Source organism: Corylus avellana, chromosome 6, assembly GCF_965113065.1.
Source record: "Corylus avellana chromosome 6, dhCorAvel1.hap1.2, whole genome shotgun sequence".
NCBI lineage: Eukaryota > Viridiplantae > Streptophyta > Magnoliopsida > Fagales > Betulaceae > Corylus > Corylus avellana.
The window spans coordinates 5,511,352-5,533,125 of record NC_142495.1 but is presented as its reverse complement, the minus strand read 5'-3'; the positions used below and the strand labels follow the sequence as shown (position 1 = coordinate 5,533,125).

Below are 21,774 nucleotides of genomic sequence, written 5' to 3'. Positions count from 1 at the left end.
TTTTACATCTCTCAAAATTTATGTGGCTCAGTCTGTCAAAATTAATTTTTATGCACTAAATGACATGAGAGACCATGTCACATAAACTATGAGAATGATGGGAGAAGATGGCGGATAATGCATAGCATTTCAATCACATGTGAGAAATGTTACATGTACTTTCAAGTGTTTATTTTCTACCGTGACAATAAAAATTAACATTAAATTCTGAACATGTTAATCAGTCAACGCTGAAAATTGCAAATAAAATTTCTCGTGACCACGTACACTGACTTTGATAGCATTGGTGGAAACGCAGGGAAGGGGGGGTTGATGCTGATGATGTAGAGAAGACTAAAGGAGAAAGGTATCAAAAAAAAGTTCACCATTAACTCAGTGTGTTTGGTCCCTATCAGGATCAGGATCATGCATGAAGGACTCATGTTGTCTTAGCGTTTGGGACTCATTTATTGGTTTTTTTTCTTCCACAAATTACAGTGATTTGATTGGCATGGTTCGACCAATGTTGTCTTCCCATTTTCAAATGTTGGTTCAATAATGCAGCATAATTTGTAATTGATCAGCACGTGTCCAAAAACAACCTTAAATCTAACCTGCAATGTCTCTTCTATTTTTATATTCTAGTATAATAAGAGAAAAAAGGCACCATATAATTATACCGCCCCACTTATTTTGTTAAGTGGCCAACATGTTCCTGGAAGGAAACCCTAGTAGTCATTAGTGGCTTTTTATTTAAAGATTCTGGTGACAATTGCTGCAATAAGCTGACCAATCATCATCCCTCTGCCCATTTGATTGCAAAATTATTGAGATTAGAGTATTCTAAAAGTTGAAAATTAGTGTATAATCTTCATGCGATGTATGTAATTTCTATTGAGGGAAACCGTGTTGCAAAAGGCTCAAATAATGCTCCTCAAGAAGGCGATCTAATGTCATTGACTCGTTGTTCATTAAATAAATGGAAATTAGGTCATGCAGTGCCTCATCCTGCTTTTGTGCTTTTTGACATTGAGAGTTCACTTTTTAATTTGACTTCAGTCAGTTGGAGAAACATCACTTATCTGTCGGAACTGTCATGGTCTTTGCAATGTTTACGGTGGATTTGTAATGTACTAATGTTGGTATTTTACGTTTCAGCCCTTTTTAATTTTAGCAATTTGTCAGAATTTTTTGTAAATTCTAATAAAAAAAAAAAAATGCAAAAATGCACAAAATACCCCCCCCCCCTTTTTTTTTAATAAAATAAAAAAAACTAAAAATTCCTCGGTGGTGGTGAGTCACATTTAGTTATTATTTTCTTTTCTGTTTCTTTTTTTTTAAAAAAAAAAATATATTAATTGAGAGTAAATTTTAAACGTTATAATTTTTATAGGGTTATAAGGAACATTTTACCTATTTATCGTTTGATTTAACCTTAGATCTTAACAATATGGGTAAAACTAAAATTTTCTAATACATGAATTACCAACATTGTAATTTTTGATAATTCAAGATTAATATTGTAAAACCCGTCACACTTTTCATATATTTAATGTTTTAACTGTATAAATCTTCAAAACCCATACTTGTTTTTGTCAACTTTTATTTTATTTTTCTTAGCAAATAAGAATAGGGTACAAGGAATCAAAAAACCAAAAAAGGTTGAGCTCCCCAATAATAAACCCAAAATAGCAATACAATGCAGAAAATATAAACAAATAAGAAATTGGCCAAAAAATGGCTTAATCCTCTGAATCTTGGTCAACTGACCAAGAAATGACACCAACAAAGTAGTGTTTTGAGCAAACCAAATATCTGACTAGCTTTGAAATAACAACACTCTCTGAAAGGAGGCTGTTAAATAAGAGGTACTAAATTCCTATCTGGATCTTCCTATTTAGATCTGTTGTAGGGGCGGACCAATCTCCAGTTGATGAAGCAATCTCCACAAAAAGAACAATCTAAAGCAGCTAAGGGAGATAAAAAAACCAACAAAACACAACCATAAAAACAAGACACAGAACGGCTTTGTAAAACAAAACACAACATTGCAACTAGACGGGCATCATATCGTATATATACGGTATACCATACTCTTATAGTCTACATTCCCGGTTTACATGAGCATGCTCTGTAAAACAAATGTCAATCAGAAAAAGAAAAGAAAAATCCAATGCAGAGAGACGTATAGACGTGTATTTTTCGAACGTGTTGATTGATTTTCTTGAAATTGCTGTAAAATTGAGAGCCACGTAAATAATAAAGAATTTTGCTTGAAAAAGAAACTGGCAGAGAAGCGTGTCACGCAACAGAAGAATTCATCAAAGGGTCACCAAACTTTGATCAGATAAATTAGCTTACTCAACGTAATTATCAGTGTTCTCTTCTTTTTGTCTCGGAATTTTTGTTTTATTCAATTATTCATTTTAGTGGTATTTTTCGGAGTATTTTTATGAGTCCAGGAAAGAAAAGGCTACCGCTGAAATTATGGATCTGTTTGAGATTGCGATTTCAATAAATGTAATTTTAAAAATAGTGTTTTTGAAATCGCTATAATTTTAAATATTTGTTATGCGAATTAATGATTTTGATTTAAATTTGCACTTTTTTAAATAAGCATCTCTAGCCTGCTTATTGAAATCGCAAATTTTTTTTCTATTTTAAATTAAGTATTTTTTAAATTGCAATGTCAAACGCCTTCCGTTTTATGATATCTTTTAAAAACATAAATTATTCTTGTGAAATCACAGTCCCAAACGCACCCTAAATAGTGCCTTAATAGTTAATACAAGACTGTCAGAAGCAATATTTTTGTGCAGATGACTTAAAGAATCTTATATGTATTATTATTATTATTTATTTTTATATGTATTATTAGTCTCTGTGAAAGAAACAAAAAAAATATTCTATATAGGGAGCCCAAGATTTGAGAGGTCTGTGTCAAGTTATCAACTACACATCATTCTCAGGGAGTGTGGTGGTGGGTTAACCACCCCCATGGTATACGACTAAACGTATAACAGTATAGACTCCTAGATTGTTTTGTTGTGACTATGTAAATTTTGTTTTAATTAAGGTGAGTAATTTTTGACACAATTTATGAATTTAACATTAATTTGATGAGAAATTAAAGTTTTTATAATTGGGTTCGGGTCAAGTTGGATTGGCCTGAATTAATCCGTTTAATAAACAATTAAATCATAGGTTAACTTGTTTAATCCATGAATAACATGAATAATCCGTCTAAATTAAATTAGATTTTTTGTACAATTTAAAAACAAAACCTTAAAAGGCTAAAATTCATAAATTCATATACAAGTTGAAATAGGTCGTGCTTGGGTCAACACAACACCACTTGTATAATATTAAATGGGTTATGCGGGTTAGGTTGGGTTGGATCAACCTAATACGACATTTTTATTAAATGGATTATGGAGGTCTTGTTGTGTTACTTGCTAATTTAAAAGAGTTGTGTCAGGATTAAGAGATTTGAATTGCTTAACTAAATGAGTTGTACTCTAATTGACTAGTAAGTTGATTCGACATGCCATGTGAGCCCTAGTTTACTTATTTGTTTATTTATTTGTTTTAGTCCAAAATTGACTGTATGTACAAGTTTTAGTAAATTATAAGAGCATGACAGTCACTTGGAGGAGTAGACATTCATTTGTTATTTTTAAATATTAAATATATTTAATAAAAACATTATATGAGTAGAAAAATTATGTTAAAATATTAATTAAATAATTAAATCAACAATTTTCAACCAACTTAAAATTTTAAAATAATTAATAACTAAAATAGTATCAAAACAAATATTTAACTGCAAATTTTGTTCGTGTCCGCATATTGGTGATACGCGAGGGGGAGTATTTTACACTTTTAACACTACATAAATTGCCTGTTAAGAATTCTATAAAATCACATAATTATTTTTGTCCAGTTGAATACGATAATACAAATATGTCTTGACTAGCTATACCCTCCTTATACTCGTCCATGCCTACGATTTTATTAGAACTATTTCGGGAAATACTAAGTGTTCTTTTAGTGTTCTCATTATCTTCCTGGTTATAGTTATGTGTATATTATTTTTAAAAAATCAAGTGAGATAAATAAGGGGCCACCTTTTTATTTTTATTTTTAATTTTTATTTTTTTATAAAATGATATCCATATAGGACCAAGAAGACATAAAAAGAACACTAAAAAAGCACCGAGCATTCATCCTTCAAAAATTAGGGTGCAAGATCGAACAACATAGATAGACAAAGATTGGGGAAGAAGATTGTTGCCAGCCACCTCTCATAGATGAAGTCGTTCACACCGAGGAAGTCCCTCAGTGTATTACTGACATTGTAAGCATTTATTTGAATGCGAGAATGATTTCACACTAGTAGGGTCCAAAGACTCCAAACTGATTTCATTTCTCAAGGCCTGTAACATTATTATTAAAAAAAAAAAAAAAATAAAAAATCTAAGCTTGAAAATATAGAAAATTTGATAACGATGATCCCCAAAGATTTCCCTCTTCAATCAGAATTGACAGAACTAAAGTTTTTTAATTTGACCCGCTAACGTAAGTGCTTACTTGGCCTTGGCCTACAATTGGATATGCATGTGTCATCCTGTTCATATTTGCAAGGCGATTGGAGCATTTCTCACAAAGAGTTATCTACTCCCACGAAGCATTATGTATGTTATAGGGTATGTTATAGGGAATCCTGTTACTGCAATTATATTAACCCTAACTCATTTTAAGTCACAGAAACAATGGTTGCGTAATTTGGTATGATATGGGTCAAATTGTGTTTGGCGGCCATTTCGTAAGTCAAACGCAAGTGTTTAAACAAAATTATAAAAATTTTAGTATTTAAAATTGTGTTTGAAAAAAATTTTGTTTTGCAAAAGTGAAAAAACTCACGTTTTCGCACTCTAAACAAGAAAGTGTGATTTTTTAAAATACTTGAAAGGTTGAATAATGCTTTTACTGAATTACTTATAAACTTGAATTCTTCGTATTCCGGATGACTTTCATTTTAAATCACATAAGAATATTTTTTCAAACAAAAAAAATAAAATACAATCTAAAAAGCATTAACAAACAGAGCCTTCAATCAATTTGCCCACCCCTCCCCTCGAAACAGAAAATAATAATATAAACAATTCTCATAATTATAAAATCTGGAAATCAAATATCTGTGGCAATCATGTGCTATGCATCATCACTTAACAACAAAAAATGTAACGTAAGTCAAAAACATTTTTGTATTATATTAATAAAAAAAAAAAGTGAGAAAAAGAATGAACGGCTGTGATTGTACGCTTCATTGCATATTTTTAGGGTGTCCTAGTTTGCATGGACCCCATCAAGGCAGTGGTCCCACACTCTTCCCTTCCTGAAAAACGCCGCAGCCTACTGCCCTCTTCCCTGTCATGTATAGAGTATGTGAAAGTTTTCTTTACTCAAAAATATCAAAATATATGAAATTTAAAATATATTTGTATTTTATTGTGCAATTAACAAAAGAATATATAATATAATTCCATATAATCCAGAAACTGCCATAAAATGCCATATACCCTTCTGACTGTTAAATCTCCACCTTTCCTACCTTATCGTACCCCGTCTCTCTCCCTATATCTCTTTCTCCCCCATTTTCTTTCATGCTTCTTCTGGTGGATTACGCTCTCGTCATTATCCAATCTCTGCTGAAACCCCACCTCTCCAATCGAACACCATCGCTTGCAGCTTTTACATTTTACCTTAATTGCTATTCACATTGTTAATGGTGTGTTAACTCAGTAGCTCCTATTGCTGCTCATTTTCTTCACAACCTTAAAAGTAAATTTACACCCTTTACTCTCTCTTCTTCAGTACGTATAAGTTCTTGAGATTTTCTGTTCTGCTATCTTCTATATATATATGCTATTTTTCTGGCTTTGTTCTTGAAATTCGACTGCTTTCTCGAAGTACTGGAAAAAAAACTTGCTGGGTTGTTCTTTGTTTATGAGATTAAATAACTGTATAATCATCAATCAAGGAATAATACGTACTTGGGTATGATAATGAATTATATATGTTTTCGTTTCAACCTTCAGCTTATTGAATCTGAATCCATCGGAGGTCGAAAATGGCGCCCAGAAACAGTTCTCGTGGAAAGCCGAAAGGAGAGAAGAAGAAGAAAGAAGAGAAGGGTATATGAATCTGCTGCTAATTAAATAAAATTAAATCTTTCAAGTTTGAGCTTGGTTTTCTAATATCTGACTTAACTTGCAGTTCTTCCCGTCGTCATGGATATCACTGTAAACCTTCCCGACGAAACTCGTGTCGTTTTGAGGGTTTGTTACTCTCACAACTTCATCGCTCTTCTCTTTGGATTTTATTAGCAATTAATTATTGCTAATTGAATTATATATATATATATATATATATATATATATATATATATATATATATATATATATATATTTATTATTTATTGAGATTCAGTAACCAGAGTCCCTTGCACTATAATTTTGTGCTGGAATTAAGCATTGCTTTGTGTTATTACTTATTAGCAATAAGAATTAATCCAAATTTTGAGCTCCATAATAGTAGAAGACGAATGAGAGGTGATGAAAGGTTCCGTAATTTGACCAGATACCATAATATTATCCTTCTTTCTTTCTTGGGCCAAACAACCAATTTCGTTAATTTCACGTGGATGGGGGATGGGGGATGCTAACATTGAAATCTTTGACAGGGAATATCAACGGACAGGATTATTGATGTTCGTCGGCTTTTATCCGTGAAGACCGAAACTTGCGGCTTCACGAATTTTTCATTCTCGCATGAGGTAATTAACACTTCATTTTTATTTTTCTTATTAGTTGTATCCAAATTTGTAATTTTCTTCCTTGAGAGGGATTAAGTTATTTGTTAATGTTTGACGGAAAACATTAAACATGGTACACGACATTTTTGCCTTTTTTTTTTTTTTTTGACAATATACGGCAATTTTAGTATAATACCCCACCCGTACGGCTCTCCACGACTCAATGGTCTCGTTTTGGATGTTCCAACCCCTCCCTGTCCACATATATATAAATGTATTTATTTCTCAGAATATATATATATATATATATATATATATATAGCCTTTGTATTTGTTAAAATTTGTAGTTTTTTTTTTTTTTTGTAAGAAAATTTGTAGTTATTCAGTAGTGTAAGGAATAACGGTCACAACAGGGGTAAATTAGGTATTGTGCTCTTGACATTTGACAGGTAAGAGGGCCACGGTTAAAAGACACGGTGGACGTTTCCGCACTGAAGCCGTGCGTCCTGACTTTGGTGGAAGGTAGGCGGCTTTTACTGGCTTACAATCCCAGACGACGTCGTTTACTGAATTTTACTAATTTCTATCCCGAACGATCCTTGTTCGGTCACTGATCTGACACGGTCGATGTTGTTGCAGAGGACTACGATGAAGAGCGCGCAGTGGTGCACGTTAGAAGGCTCCTGGACATCGTCGCCTGCACGACGAGCTTTGGCCCGTCGGCGACGAGCAAGGAAAGTTTGAAGTCCGACGCTGCTAAAAATGCGCCGGGTGCGCAGGATAAGGGCGCCCCGGCGTCCACCAAGAAATCCACCACCACCAACACCAAGGCTCAAGGCACAGCGGCCAAGCAAGAAGCGGCGATGGAGGAAGAGGGAGAGATGAGCCACGCCTTTCCCAAACTCGGAACCTTCTACGAGTTCTTTTCTCTCTCCCACCTCACTCCCCCTCTCCAATGTACTCTTCTCTCTCCTTCTCTCTCTCTCTCTCTCTCTCTCTCTCTCTCTCTGTGTATGTGTGCGTATAGTCTCTTTACCGTTCTTGGAAACTGTTGGGAAGGAAGTGAAAGGAAATGCTTGATTTTTTTTTTTTTTTTTGATTAATATTGTGCCTTACTTTCTTAAACAATTGTTAGGATTTTTTTTTCGTGCCTCCCATTTTCCCCAGAAACAAACGGAGGTTTATGGTTTCGTTTTGTTCTGGAATGGAACCAATGAAGTTGTTCTGAGAAAATGTTGTTTAAGTTTTTAAATGAGATTCTTAACTCGAAACACACATTTCATGGAAACTGAGCAATTTTCCAAATTTTTGTTTTGTTTTGTTTTTTGATGTTGTTAAAAAGAGAAATAGCATTTTCATTGAGCTTTTTCAAGCATTTTCTTCAAGCTAGTAAGTTGTTTTTCCCGTGAATGTTGCAGTTATAAGGAGAGCAATGAAACGACATGTCGATGAGATTTCAGCGGATGATCATCTTTTCTCCCTTGATGTAAGACCTTCTTCCAGGACACACACAACCACGTAACCATCCACACATGTATAAATAAATTCATTTCTTTATATCTGTCTGCATGTATGTACTCCTATGAATCTATGATGTTTTGGTATGGAATGCCATTTTGACAACTTTGAGGAGCTGTTTTGTGATTAATCAGGTGAAGCTTTGCAATGGAAAAGTGGTTCATGTGGAAGCTTGCAGAAATGGATTCTATAGCGTTGGAAAGCAGCGGATCCTTAGCCACAACCTTGTGGATCTGTTACGACAGCTTAGTAGAGCCCTTGATAATGTTAGTTTCTCCAAATTCATTGAATTTGAATCCTTTTTATGATATTTTTGTTGAACTTTTGTTCATTCAGTTTGATGATGTTTAAATGAGTCACTATTTACAAGTTGAAAATGGATCATTCGCTAAAATAAAATTATGCTTTACAACTTGAATGGCTTATTTTGTCCCGAGTCTAACCTTTTGAAACAAAAGTAAAATGCACATGGTGTCGGGTATGACACTCACGTATTCAAAGATGCAGTGATAATGCTTGCAAAGCTTTGTCTTTCTTGCCTTATTCTCAAGAAACTTTTGCTAGAAAATGCCGATTGTTAGTGCCACCCTAGACAAGATAAAATTATATGCATAGGGTGTTTTTATTGTGTCGTGATGATATTGTCATAATATTAATTATAAATTCACCTTTTTCCTATTTTTTAAACTTTTAGAATAAATGACAATTTAATATGGTATTAGAGTTGTAGTGTAATGACTTTTCACTTGGTAAGTAAGCAATGTGAGACTTAGCACCCATGAGTATTTTTATAAATGATTCACTTTATGTGGGCTACTCATTTTTCAATATGGGACTGGGGTGTTACAAGTAGTTATGAGTTTGAATCTTAACTCATAGTTTACTTGCATTTAAATTAAATATTCTACATGTTGAGCCCCACTAGTTGAGGAGAGGTGTAGGCTCACTCATAAGGAAGAATGTTAGGATAGTATTATAAGCGATTAAATTCACAATTTTCTATTAGTTTATATATATATATATATATATATATATATATATATATAAACAATTTCCTATCGGTTTAAGCTTTTGAGGTAAGTGTTAATTTAACAATAGGCTAAATTTTGCAAACTGAAAGTTTAGATGGTGTTCAATTCTCGATCATAGTGTTTGGATTTGTTGGATTTTGATCGTGCATTATTTGACTCTAAAAGAATGTTGATTTCATAATTTGCACTGTACGTCTCTTTTCCATAAGATGGAATTTCTAGCTAATATAATCTCTTCATCAACTTGTGATATATTTTCAATTTATTATTTCTTTACGCTGCATTCTTCCTTTTTGGCTGGTAAAACTTTTGGTTGTTTCTCAAATTACAGGCTTACAATGATCTCATGAAAGCATTTTCAGAACGTAACAAGGTAATAGTTTGAAATTTTCCTGTGTCATACTTCCTTTGACTGATGCCAATGCCAAGTATGATACTTCTCTCAACCATTGTAGTTTCCCATGTTTTATAACCATATTTTTTTCTACCACCTGCAGTTTGGGAATCTTCCTTACGGCTTTAGAGCCAACACATGGCTTGTTCCTCCTGTTGCTGCACAATTACCCTCAGTTTTCCCTCCTCTCCCTGTTGAAGATGAAACTTGGGGAGGTAATGGAGGTGGTCTAGGAGTAGATGGAGAAAGTGATTTGATTCCTTGGGCTAATGAGTTTTTGTTGCTTGCATCTATGCCTTGCAAGACGGCGGAGGAAAGACAGGTTCGAGATAGGAAGGCATTCCTTCTTCACAGCCTATTCGTTGATGTTGCCATTTTCAGAGCCATTAAAGCTGTCCAGCATGTAATGCGACAGCCAAATTTAACTTGTTCAGTTTCAAATGGTGAAATTCTCTATACTGAGGGAGTAGGAGATTTGAACATCATGGTCATGAAAGATGCCTCTAATGCGAGTTGTAAAGTGGATACTAAAATTGATGGAATTCAAGCAACTGGATCAGATCAAAAGAATCTAGTAGAAAGAAACCTACTGAAAGGGATCACTGCTGATGAAAATACTGCTGCTCAAGTAAGATACTTTTTAAAAAATTTCTGTGATTTTTGTAAAATTGGTGCAAGTGGTTTCTGCAAAAATGGTTGAAGAGTGTTGCATTTGAGTGCAGGACATTGCCACTCTAGGTGTTATCAATGTAAGATATTGTGGTTATATCACTATTGTACAAGTTGCACAGAGAGAGAATGACAAGGCCAGTACTACATCTCAGAGCATTGAACTCCTTGATCAACCCGAAGGAGGTGCCAATGCCCTTAATATTAACAGGTACTTGTTTACCCTTAGAATGTGCCAATTTGACCGATGCATAATCAATAACCCTTACATAACTGGTGGAGAGTTTATGATATTTGTTGCGAGCTAGTAGATCTCATGTTAATGGACTCATTCTCTTTTGCATCATGACCATACATGAATTGGGATCTGTGAAGGTTTTGATGTTTTTTATATAAATAACACAGAGCACTTGATCTAAGTGTAATCCTAGTTATCTTATCTACTATGTTTTCTTTTGAGGAAGTATTATTGGAAGATCAAAATCCAGCCTTCAGATTTCCCAAAATGAAAATCATCAAATGGTGGATTGCTTGATGCTGCATGTGTGCGGTCCTTGCTAATAAGCCCCTTGGCTACTTTGTTGCTATTTATTATCAACTCTTAAATTCTTTAAGCACATTTATCTTCTGGTTTATTTTGTTTGTGATGTCTGTTTTAAGTACATATGCATTATCTCTCTCTCTCCCACTGTGTGTGTGTGTGTGTGTGTGTGTGTGTAATAAGTAGGGAATTTACTATAACTCGCAAAAAAGAAACCCCTATCACACATGGGATAAAAATGCATATTTTTTTCATGTTAGAGAGCTATCAATTCCATATATTCCTTCTTAATTTTTTTATTCTGATGGCTTGCTCCTTAGTTTGTAGCTCTCTCCCCTTCAGTCATATGGCTATCTTGTACAGAGTCTTACTATAACTCTGTTCCTTACAGTTTGAGATTACTTCTTCACAAAACAACACCTTCAGAGCACAATAAACCAGTACCACATATGCAAACTTTGGAGCATGAAGAACTCAGTGCTTCCCAAGCTTTTGTGGAGAGACTCTTGGAAGAAAGCGTTGCTAAGCTTGAGGAAGAGGAACTGGGATCTGACGATGTCGTGAGATGGGAACTCGGAGCCTGTTGGATACAACATTTGCGAGACCAAAAAAATACGGAAAAAGATAAGAAGCCATCTGGTGAGAAGGCAAAGAATGAAATGAAGGTCGAGGGGCTTGGAACAAATCTTAGATCCCTTAAGAACAACAAGAAGAAATCAGATGGAAGCAATGTGAAAGTGCAATCTGAAAGCTCAAGATCCCATGCAGAATGTAGTATTGGGGAAGCTAAAACTTCTATATTGTCTTCTGTAGAATCGCAACTTGAAACCAATGCAAAAGAAAATGAGCTTGCAATGAAGAGGATATTGTCTGAAGCAGCCTTTGCTCGACTAAAAGAATCAGAAACTGGTCTTCATTGCAAGGTAAAATCTTTTAGGTGTCATTCAAGGATATATCATATTCATGCTTGTACAGTACAGTTTGAAGTAACCTTCAGTTTGTGATTGACAGTCTTTGCCAGAACTAATTGACCTGTCTCAGAAATATTACACTGAAGTTGCTCTTCCGAAACTGGTAATTACTGAATATTATTTTGTTAATTTTTCTAATGAATCTGCCAATTAATATGGTTATAGTGACTCTGTGTCTAGTATTTGTCATGCAATGCAGGTAGCAGATTTTGGTTCACTGGAACTCTCACCAGTTGATGGCCGGACTCTAACTGATTTCATGCATACTAGAGGTCTTCGAATGCGCTGTTTGGGACAAGTTGTAAGTGCCTCATTCCGACCCGCCAAAGCTTTTCTGTTACATTTATGCCCACCTAAAAGGGGTTAATGCCCTTCACTTCAGTGATATGTTGCGTGCCTGTGACATTTTGACAGTACTTGCTGTATTTACAGTGATATCCACTTCAGTTTTCTGGAATATGTTTTGGAATTAGATAAGTGAAAAAGGAGCAACATAGCTTATCTAGATCTAGACTATGTGTATTGCCATCTTTATTACTGCATTAGTGATGGTAGAAACAATCTTGACTAGGCCTGTCAATCTTTGTAATGCATCAAAATCTAATCTCGTTTCTTGTTTTATTTGCTTCTCTCGTAGCCTTTCTTTCTCTTATTGCCGCATCCAACTTGCACTACCTTCCATCTTTATTTGGGAACTGTCAGAAAGATTTTGAATCCTAGAGAACAAGAAGCTAACTATAATTTATAAGATTGAGGTGCTACTTGTACGTGTTTTTCCTTATTTAAAGATACTTTCCTTTTCTTTTCTCTAGGTCAAGCTTTCAGAAAAGCTACCACATGTACAGTCACTCTGTATTCATGAGATGATAGTGAGAGCATTTAAGCACATTCTTCAGGCAGTAATTGCTGTTGTTGACAACACAGAGAACATGGCAGTATCAATAGCTGCTGCACTGAATATGATGCTTGGGGTTCCTGAAAATGAAGAATTGAATAAATATTGCAATGCCCATTCCCTTGTGTGGAGATGGCTCGAGGTCTTCTTGATGAAGCGATATGAATGGAATCTTAGTAGCTTGAACTACAAAGATGTTAGAAAATTTGCAATTCTTCGTGGATTATGTCATAAGGTATATAGCCGTAAATTGCTGACATTCTATTATATTATGTCTTTGCATTCACATTCTTTATTCCATAAAAGGTTCATGTTGTTGTGAACTTTTGTATTACATTGGATTGAACCGCATAATACATCATTGGCAGTTTGTTCCCCCTACCCCCAAGAATACTTCAGTTCATAACAGGGTGATGGAAAAAGAATTAGAGACGCATATAGGCCTGTTGGATGTGCCATATGATTGGATGACTTTTATGGTCAGCCTAATCTAGTAGCGTTTTATATTATCTATTGTAACATAGAGGTGTGCTGACTTTGATGCCCATGCCCACCTCTTTGGATTATCTTGGGCCTGCTGGAATGGTGCTACCAACTACTGTGATGTGTCCCTTGATTCATAAATTTTGTGGACCCATTTTCCTCCCTGATGCCATTTTCCTCTAGATGCAATGGTTCTCACATGGAATTTTGTGTGTCTTGAGAAGATGATAGATCATAGGTGTTACTGATATGAATGACAGATGAATGCTGCATTACTGACAGTTTGCCCCTCCCCCCTTTTCCCCTTCTCTCTCCCTTTATTAGGTGGGTATTGAGCTGGTTCCAAGGGATTTTGATATGGATTCTCCAAATCCATTCCGGAAATCAGATGTTGTCAGCTTGGTCCCAGTGTATAAGGTGATGAAGTAGACAGAGACTAATGGAAGCATGTTCTTTTCTCTTGCATGTGAGAGTAATTTTATTTTTGAGATTTTATATTCAACTACATTTTCTGCTTCTTTTCAGCAAGCAGCTTGCTCATCAGCTGATGGGAGGCAACTCCTAGAATCGTCAAAAACAGCTTTAGATAAAGGAAAACTTGAAGATGCAGTTGCCTACGGGACTAAGGTATAATAAGGTTTCCAAATCACAACTTGGATATCCTTTATTGTATGATATAGTAATAAGGTGTATCAACAACTATTCCTTGTCCCTTTCATATTGGTATTGTCATATGTTACCTGCTTTACTTTTATGGTATTTGTAGGCTCTTGCAAAGCTTGTAGCAGTTTGTGGTCCCTACCATCGGATGACAGCAGGGGCTTACAGCCTCCTTGCTGTAGTTTTGTATCACACTGGAGATTTCAATCAGGTGTATTTGCAGTCCCTTTTGTTTTGTTATTGCTGGGACGTCCCTGCATTTGTATAACTTTATTCTCACACTTTCACTTATCCAGACTATTATTGAAATATTCGTAGAGCATTCACATAATAAATTTGCATTATAAATACAAAACTGTGTAGTTCATTTCTTTGTAGTAAAGGTTTTCAAGTCAAATTTAATTCAACAATTAGTTCCAATCACAGGCCACAGTTTATCAACAGAAAGCTCTGGATATCAATGAGAGAGAACTAGGTCTTGATCATCCAGATACAATGAAGAGTTATGGGGATCTTGCTGTCTTCTATTACAGACTTCAACACACAGAGCTGGCTCTCAAGTATGCTTTGTTCTTCTCTGTTGTGATATTAATGTCCAGAGCTACGTAAAATTTTCATAAGATTCCATGGTTAATGCCTTTCAGGGTTTGATCTTGTACCTGACTCGATTTTGTTGAGTGGTTACCCTTAATGATCTATATGATGCATGCTCTAGTTTCTTTCTTATGCTAATAATGTATAACATTACTGTAATAATTTTTGGAATATTTATTTCTTTTGTAGTGATTTATGCCATACATTAGATGTTTGGACATAGTATTAGTTGGTCTTTAGCTGTTATAATGGGTTCTGTTAAGATGGTTCACAATTGTTGTTGATCAGGTATGTAAAGCGTGCACTGTATCTTCTTCATCTCACATGTGGCCCATCTCATCCAAACACTGCCGCGACATACATAAATGTGGCTATGATGGAGGAAGGCCTAGGGAATGTGCATGTTGCCCTCAGATATCTCCACAAAGCTCTGAAGTGTAACCAAAGGTTACTTGGCCCAGACCATATTCAGGTTTTGTTTTATTTATTTTCTTTCCATGTCTATGCTAAAGTACGTATAATATAGTTATAAATAAGTAAATTTTTGATCCTGTAATAATTTTATAACAATGGGAAGTAGATTTCCCTCTCCCCAATCCCTCCCCTTCCATAGGTTTAACCCAATACCTTCCTTTATGAAGGGGGAGAGCTATTGGGTTCATTTGATAAAACTTTTTAGTGGTGTTTTTTGCTTTTTGCTTGAAAATGTGACATAAATGTATAAGTAATTTTGAGTGTTTTGTGTTTGAAGTTGTTTGTTAATACTATTGCTTTTTTGCTAAAAAAGCAAAAAACTTCCTTAAAAGGCCATTGTCATTTTCTGTTGATGGCTGGATGAGGCGGTACAATAGGACTATCTGTTGTTACTTGGGTTAGTATATGGTACAGTTATTCTGAAATGTGAAAAATGGGGGGTAGGCTTTCTGATATTCAAACTATCAAACATAAGGACCAGAGCCCTATATTGAAATGAATGAATGGAACCTGTTGTCATTGTTATCTTCAAAACCTAGTATATGCCGAAAGGTTTTCCAGTCCTCCCTCCCCCCTCTAACACAACCCCCCCCCACCCCCCCAAAAAAAAAGCTTGCCCACAAAAGGGGCATTTCAGTCCAATTAGGTACGTTGGGTGCTTTTTTTTGAAAACGGAGAAAACTCATTAGGATGCCTCAATATTTTGAAATGAGAACTATTTCATGTCTCAAATTCCAGATTGCAAATAACAAGTGAACTAGCATTTTATGGTAACACTTTTATTACATTTGATGGTGGTCCCATCCAGATATCTTGTTATTAAAATATTGCAGTGTCATTCATAATTGATAGGGAGATGCTACCTTGTATTTTTTGTTTTTCATTCTTGTCAATGAAGAAGCATCTCTTCTGTGGTCAAAATCATGCCAAACATATTCTCTACTAGGGATTCTATTAATGACTACTTAACTGGATAACAGAAACCGATAGATATGCATTGGGCGCAGCAGAAGTACTATTCTGTGAAGTCGGGTGGTAGCTAGTTGTTAGGGGCTGTTTCTGCTGGAAATGTGGATTCTATTGTGAACTAATGAATGAACACCAAAACTTCATTTGCACTTCATACGTGCTCGCAAATTATTGTTTTACCTCTAGAAATTTCATTCTAAACTCATATTTTACTTGATGTTTCTTTACACCTTTGGATAAGTAATTCCCTTTTTAATTTAAATCCTCCAGACGGCAGCAAGTTACCATGCAATTGCAATTGCCCTTTCATTGATGGAAGCATACCCATTGAGTGTTCAGCATGAGCAAACAACCTTGCAAATTCTGCGAGCAAAGCTGGGCCCAGATGACTTGCGCACGCAGGTATCTTATTAGGTTCAAGAATATGGCCCTTTTTTGGTATGCATTTAGGCATTCGAGGTCCTTTGTAAGTCAGGTGCTCATTAACTTGGAACATACTTTTGGTCACATTTCATAATTACTAAAAGAAACAAGCAACGTTACTAGCACCCTTTGTAGTGATTTCTTTTTTCTTAATTTTATTTAACCCATTTATTCTTTACTATGTCTATTCTTTTCTTTCTGGTAAAGTGTGTTATAATTTGGTTAAAGCTCATTTTTTTTTTTTTTACTTATCAAAAAAAAAAAAATTGGTTAAAGCTCATTTAAAATTTTGCTTTCCAGAATTATTTTAGACATTGTAATCAAATGCTGCAGGACGCTGCTGCTTGGCTTGAGTACTTCGAGTCCAAGGCTCTTGAACAGCAAGAAGCTGCACGAAATGGTACTCGGAAGCCGGATGCATCCATAGCCAGCAAAGGCCACCTAAGGTCCTTGATAATTCAGACCTTCATGCAACTGTTATTGACTTTTCATGCGTGCAGTTTCCTCTGCTACTTTGTTGGCTTATCATACCTGGGATGCACTGCTATTGTCTGGCTGCTTTTTTAATCTGCCAATAGATATTGAAAAATCAAGATTTGTTTCAAAATTGAACTTCAGAAATATCAACATGAAAACCTAGTGGGACCAGGTGCCCACCTTCATGCTTAGATATTGCTTTGCAATGACTGGTCAAACAGTCAATTGCTTCCCCAAGGATGATCCAGTCATAAGTCTTTCATAGTGAATTGATTGTATTTGTCCTCTGTAGGGTCTTTCCAAATTCCACACATGAGAGACTGTTGAGATATGTTTGTGTGTGTGTATACATATATATATTTAAGATAATTTATCTGTTCTGGATGATGCGCTGGAATATTTATCTAAAGAACCCTGTTGAATCATACCCACTATGCATTTGCACTAGACTGCCGTTTGCTAGTGGCAGAGCACATGATCCACTCTCTTTCCTATAAACAGTAACACATATCCTTGCTAGTAACTGAGATGATTTATAAATCTTGCAGTGTCTCAGATTTGCTTGACTACATTAATCCAAACGATGATGTCGAAGGGAGAGATGGAGCAGTAAAGAGGAAAAGCTATATTGCAAAGGTGTGTTAAAGTTTAGATCATGCTTGGTCAAAATAATTTTAACCCATCATTGTGAGCCAATGAGATCTGTAATAAACTTAAATCTGTTTCTTTTTGCACTCTGTATTGGTGTGTAAATAATTGTCCAAGTGTTCATAGACTGGGGCATTTTCGAGGAATTGGTTGGCTTGTCATGCTATAGGCAGCCTTTCATTGAACGGTTAAGACCCATCCAGAGGGAAATGGCAAATGTATCTGGCCCATAAATAAAATCAACCAAAAGTCCATATTGAGGCTGTCTGCAAGTGAGCTTTGGCTGAAGCTTGATCATTTGGCTGACCCATAGCACTTAATTAGTGGTCAGAAGCCCAAAATAAACAGTTCCCTACCATACTGTACTTGCCCATGAACTTATAAAATTTTAAGGGATATATGTTCACCCATTTTGCCGATGGTGAATATTAGGAGAAAACATTCTCTTCGACAAATAGGCACCATCTCTTTTGACTGAAAGGGAAAACTTCTCGGCATTTTAGTTATGAGAGAAGTTATAAGAAACGGCATTTTCCTCCCCAAAGAGACGTTCTTCTCTTTCAAACATATATAAATTCTGTCCCTCATGGAAAAAGATAAGGACGTGAATGTTTCAGTCTAAGATTGGATGAGCTTTGAAATATATAAGCTTCTATTAAGAAAGGGAAGCCATGGTGGCTCATAGATTGAGGGGAAAACTTTCTAGGCAGACTGACTTTCCTGTATTGGAATCCTCCAATTGCATGCAAGAGGTGTTTTCATTCTCAAATTGACTGCCAAGAAGCAATGTCCCTTGCATGGATGCACCTCTGTACTCACGTGTAATGAACATTATCAAATAATTTCCGTTTCTGTTGCAGGTGAAGGGAAAATCCTATCAAAATACAAGCCTAGGAGGTTCTGATGAAGCTCCAAAAGAAATGCCAAAAGTGGCATCAGAAGAAGAGACGCCTTTACCTGAAATGGAAGGTAGTGCAGATGCTAACCAGGTGACTAGATCTGTACCTATCGAGCCCCAAAAGTCTGTTATGCAAAAGACTGTAGAGGAACATCCAAATATTGCCAATGAAATCTTTTCTGAAACACATGCTGAAGGAGAGGATGGATGGCAACCAGTTCAAAGGCCAAGATCAGCGGGCTCATCTGGTCAGCGAGTTAAGCAGCGCCGTGCAACTATTGGCAGGGTCTATGGTTATCAGAAAAAGAATGTAAACACTGAAATGGAGTATCCTCCTGTGAAGAATACTCTGAAGAATACTAAGCATTACCTATTAAAGAAACGAACAATTTCTCATGGGAGTTATACAGATCACCAAACAGTGAACCCTGCCGAAGCAACCAAATTTGGACGGAGAATAGTCAAAGCTGTGACATACCGTGTCAAGTCAATGCCTTCATCTACCAAACCTGCTACAACAGAGACCTCTGGAAATAGTGGCGAGCTTTCCATTGCTCCATTACCTTGTCCAACTTCTTTGCCAAATGATGTTGCTCCACTGAAAACTTCAATTGTCAGTCTTGGAAAATCTCCTTCATACAAGGAAGTAGCATTGGCCCCACCAGGTACCATTGCTAAATTGCAGGTCTGGGTGCCTCAAAGTGATTTTCCGGAAAACAGGGAACTTGGCTTTGGAAAACATGAAGAGGAAATGAATGAAGTAAAAGGAAATGACGAACTAATCAGAACAGGGGTAGAAAATATTTCTGAAGAGAATAAGATTTCTATTCCTAATTCTGCAGAGCATTCAAAGGAGGAAATAGGACTTACTGAGAAGAAAGAAGACACTAAATTAACTGATGCAATAGAAGATAAACCTTCTTTAGTGGCATGTGAGAGTGTGGAAGGACTTGAATCTGGTAGTGTTGAGGTTCAAGAAGTGGTAGAGGCTAGCATATTGGTTGGCGTGGCCAACTCTGTTGATTCTCCAAAAAGTGAAGTGAGTGGGAAGGATTCATCTAGCAGTTCTGAAACCAATCAAAATTTGAAATCGATCTTGCAAGGAGTAGATGATTTGAAGGAGAAATCCTTAATTCTGAACTCAAGTGACCCTCGGGGATTTTCCAATAAGAAGTTGTCTGCATCAGCAGCTCCATTCAACCCATCACCAGTCATTGCACGTTCTGCACCCCTTGCCATGAATATTACTCTTCCTTCTGGTCCTGGGGCTGTTCCAACTATTCCACCTTGGCCAGTAAACATGAATGTGCACCCTCGGCCTGCTACTGTCCTACCCACAGTTAACCCAATCTGCTCCTCTCCTCACCACCCATACCCATCGCCTCCACCAACCCCAAACATGATACATCCACTGCCTTTTATGTACCCTCCTCCTTATCCTCAAAACCAAGCAGTGCCAACCACCACGTTTCCTGTAACGACCAGTGCCTTTCATCCCAGTCATTTCACGTGGCAGTGCAACATGAACCCTACTGTATCAGAGTTTATTCCAGCTCCAGTTTGGCCTGGCTGCCATCCAGTGTTCTCTGTCCCACCACCAGTTGTTGAGCCAATTTCTGGTCCAAAATTGGAGACACAACTGCAGCCTGATGATTCTGGAAGCCCAAGTTCAGCTTCAGTTCTGCTGGTGGATATTGACAACGTGGGGGAAGCTAGGAAAGAAGTGAATCTTCCAGCTTCAGAGGAAATACATAATGCAAATGAAGTAGCTGAAATCAGGTTGGAAAGCATAAAAGAAAATGGTCATCCAAATCTGTCTACGGTTGAAAATGCTGAGAGTGAACAAAGTCAGAAAAATATCTCAAATGAAAATGATGGACGGAATGGTGAATTGAAAATTGATGGTGAGAAAACATTCAGCATTTTGATTAGGGGGAGAAGAAACCGAAAGCAGACTCTCCGAATGCCAATAAGCTTGCTCAGTCGACCATACGGCTCACAGTCTTTTAAGGTTAATTATAACAGAGTACTTAGGGGAAGTGAAATCCCAAAGTCTTCCAGCTTTTCTGTAAGAGATGATTGTACAGCTAGTGCTACGTAACCCTCTCTTTCATTTTTGTACCGATCAAGTGTAGCAGGATTGTTGAGAAAAAAGTAGAAGCTACCACCTTTCATTTTCATGATACACTCAACGGACAAGAGTGCCTCTGATGCTCACAAAATGCCTTGTCTTATCGGTTCCTGATTGAACACAACCTTTCGGAAAAATTCAGGTGAGTTTTCTATGATTCTAATTGACAACTATCTTTTGGAATTGAAATCCTGTGGAAACAATTTGTCTATCATGGCCTACTTTGCCTAGTGGTTTTTTATCCTTCCAAATAAATTTCATCAGGTTTTCTTTTTTCTTTGAGTGTGCACGCATGTTGGATCCTTCAAAGCATAATTAAATGGCTTGAACTTTCTTATGTTTCATGAACTATTGGATTGGTATAAATGAGTGAGATTTGTTTTAGAAATCTACTATATTAACACTTGGAGAAAAATGCAGATGCTTTTATTTGAGTTAGTCCTCAACCTGCAAGAGGACATTGTGATGAAGGAACAAAGGCTATTTTTCTCCTTACATAGGTATGCTCCCACCATTGCAATCTGAATAACTTTTATTGGCTCTCCAGCAAATTACCCATTGGTCTGGTAATGAATGGGCCTCGCTGGAAGAGTGAAAACCATCGTTTTAGGCTTGGTTTTCTTATGTGGTGGAAGTTAATTTTTGTGGACTTAAGGGGAATGTATCACACTTTTATGCATCCAGAATGCAACTTTTTTCAGTGAGTTTTGCTCACTTGTAGTCTGGGAATGTCCCTGACCTCAAACTATAGATTGGGTGCTCACTCATGTGATTTGAGTTAGCCTAGGGTTAAGGTTTGTCAACCTGGCCTTATGCAATAAAACTAGTACAAAAATGGAACCTATTAAGCTTCCACCATGTTATATTGAACTTGAATTTCCAGGGGCTGATCGATTGTTTTACTTGATGTGCAGGTTTACAATAGGATTTTTTTTTTTGGGACTGCAATGGGCATTTTTTGAGGCGACAATTTTGGTTCATATATGGTTAGAAAAGGAACAAATTGGGTTCAGAGCATCTACAGACTGAAAGTACTTTTCTCCCTCGATTCCCAACAGCAATGACTTTGACAATAATTTGGTTTAATCGCATATGACTTCGTTATTTTTTTCACTGGGTAGCACTTTTATCAGCATTTCTTCTTATTAAAGTTGACCACCACCTCCTGTTCCATAGTTGTTTTTACAAAAACAAAATAATGT

General features: G+C 36.2%; 1 protein-coding gene across 3 annotated transcripts; it reads left to right on the top strand.

Moving 5' to 3' along the window:
* The first annotated feature begins 5,606 nt into the window (after window positions 1–5,606).
* Window positions 5,607–21,685, top strand: LOC132188606 (Tetratricopeptide repeat (TPR)-like superfamily protein). Of its 3 annotated transcripts, none has more exons than XM_059603117.2 (26): window positions 5,607–5,770; window positions 6,081–6,176; window positions 6,259–6,320; window positions 6,725–6,817; window positions 7,246–7,318; window positions 7,436–7,753; window positions 8,215–8,282; window positions 8,449–8,580; window positions 9,677–9,718; window positions 9,843–10,367; window positions 10,462–10,619; window positions 11,341–11,872; window positions 11,961–12,023; window positions 12,120–12,221; window positions 12,733–13,050; window positions 13,623–13,715; window positions 13,824–13,925; window positions 14,065–14,169; window positions 14,385–14,518; window positions 14,841–15,024; window positions 16,266–16,397; window positions 16,752–16,864; window positions 17,444–17,531; window positions 18,404–20,714; window positions 20,993–21,072; window positions 21,487–21,685. In XM_059603117.2, exons 2-24 carry the CDS (start codon window positions 6,113–6,115, stop codon window positions 20,540–20,542), a joined length of 5,640 nt encoding a protein of 1,879 aa, XP_059459100.2. In that variant the 5' UTR covers window positions 5,607–5,770; window positions 6,081–6,112; the 3' UTR covers window positions 20,543–20,714; window positions 20,993–21,072; window positions 21,487–21,685. The 3 variants fall into 3 exon arrangements, with proteins under 3 accessions (XP_059459100.2, XP_059459096.2, XP_059459099.2); XM_059603113.2 differs by having other exon boundaries at window positions 5,607–5,823; XM_059603116.2 differs by having other exon boundaries at window positions 5,607–5,855.
* The last annotated feature ends 89 nt before the right edge of the window (window positions 21,686–21,774 follow it).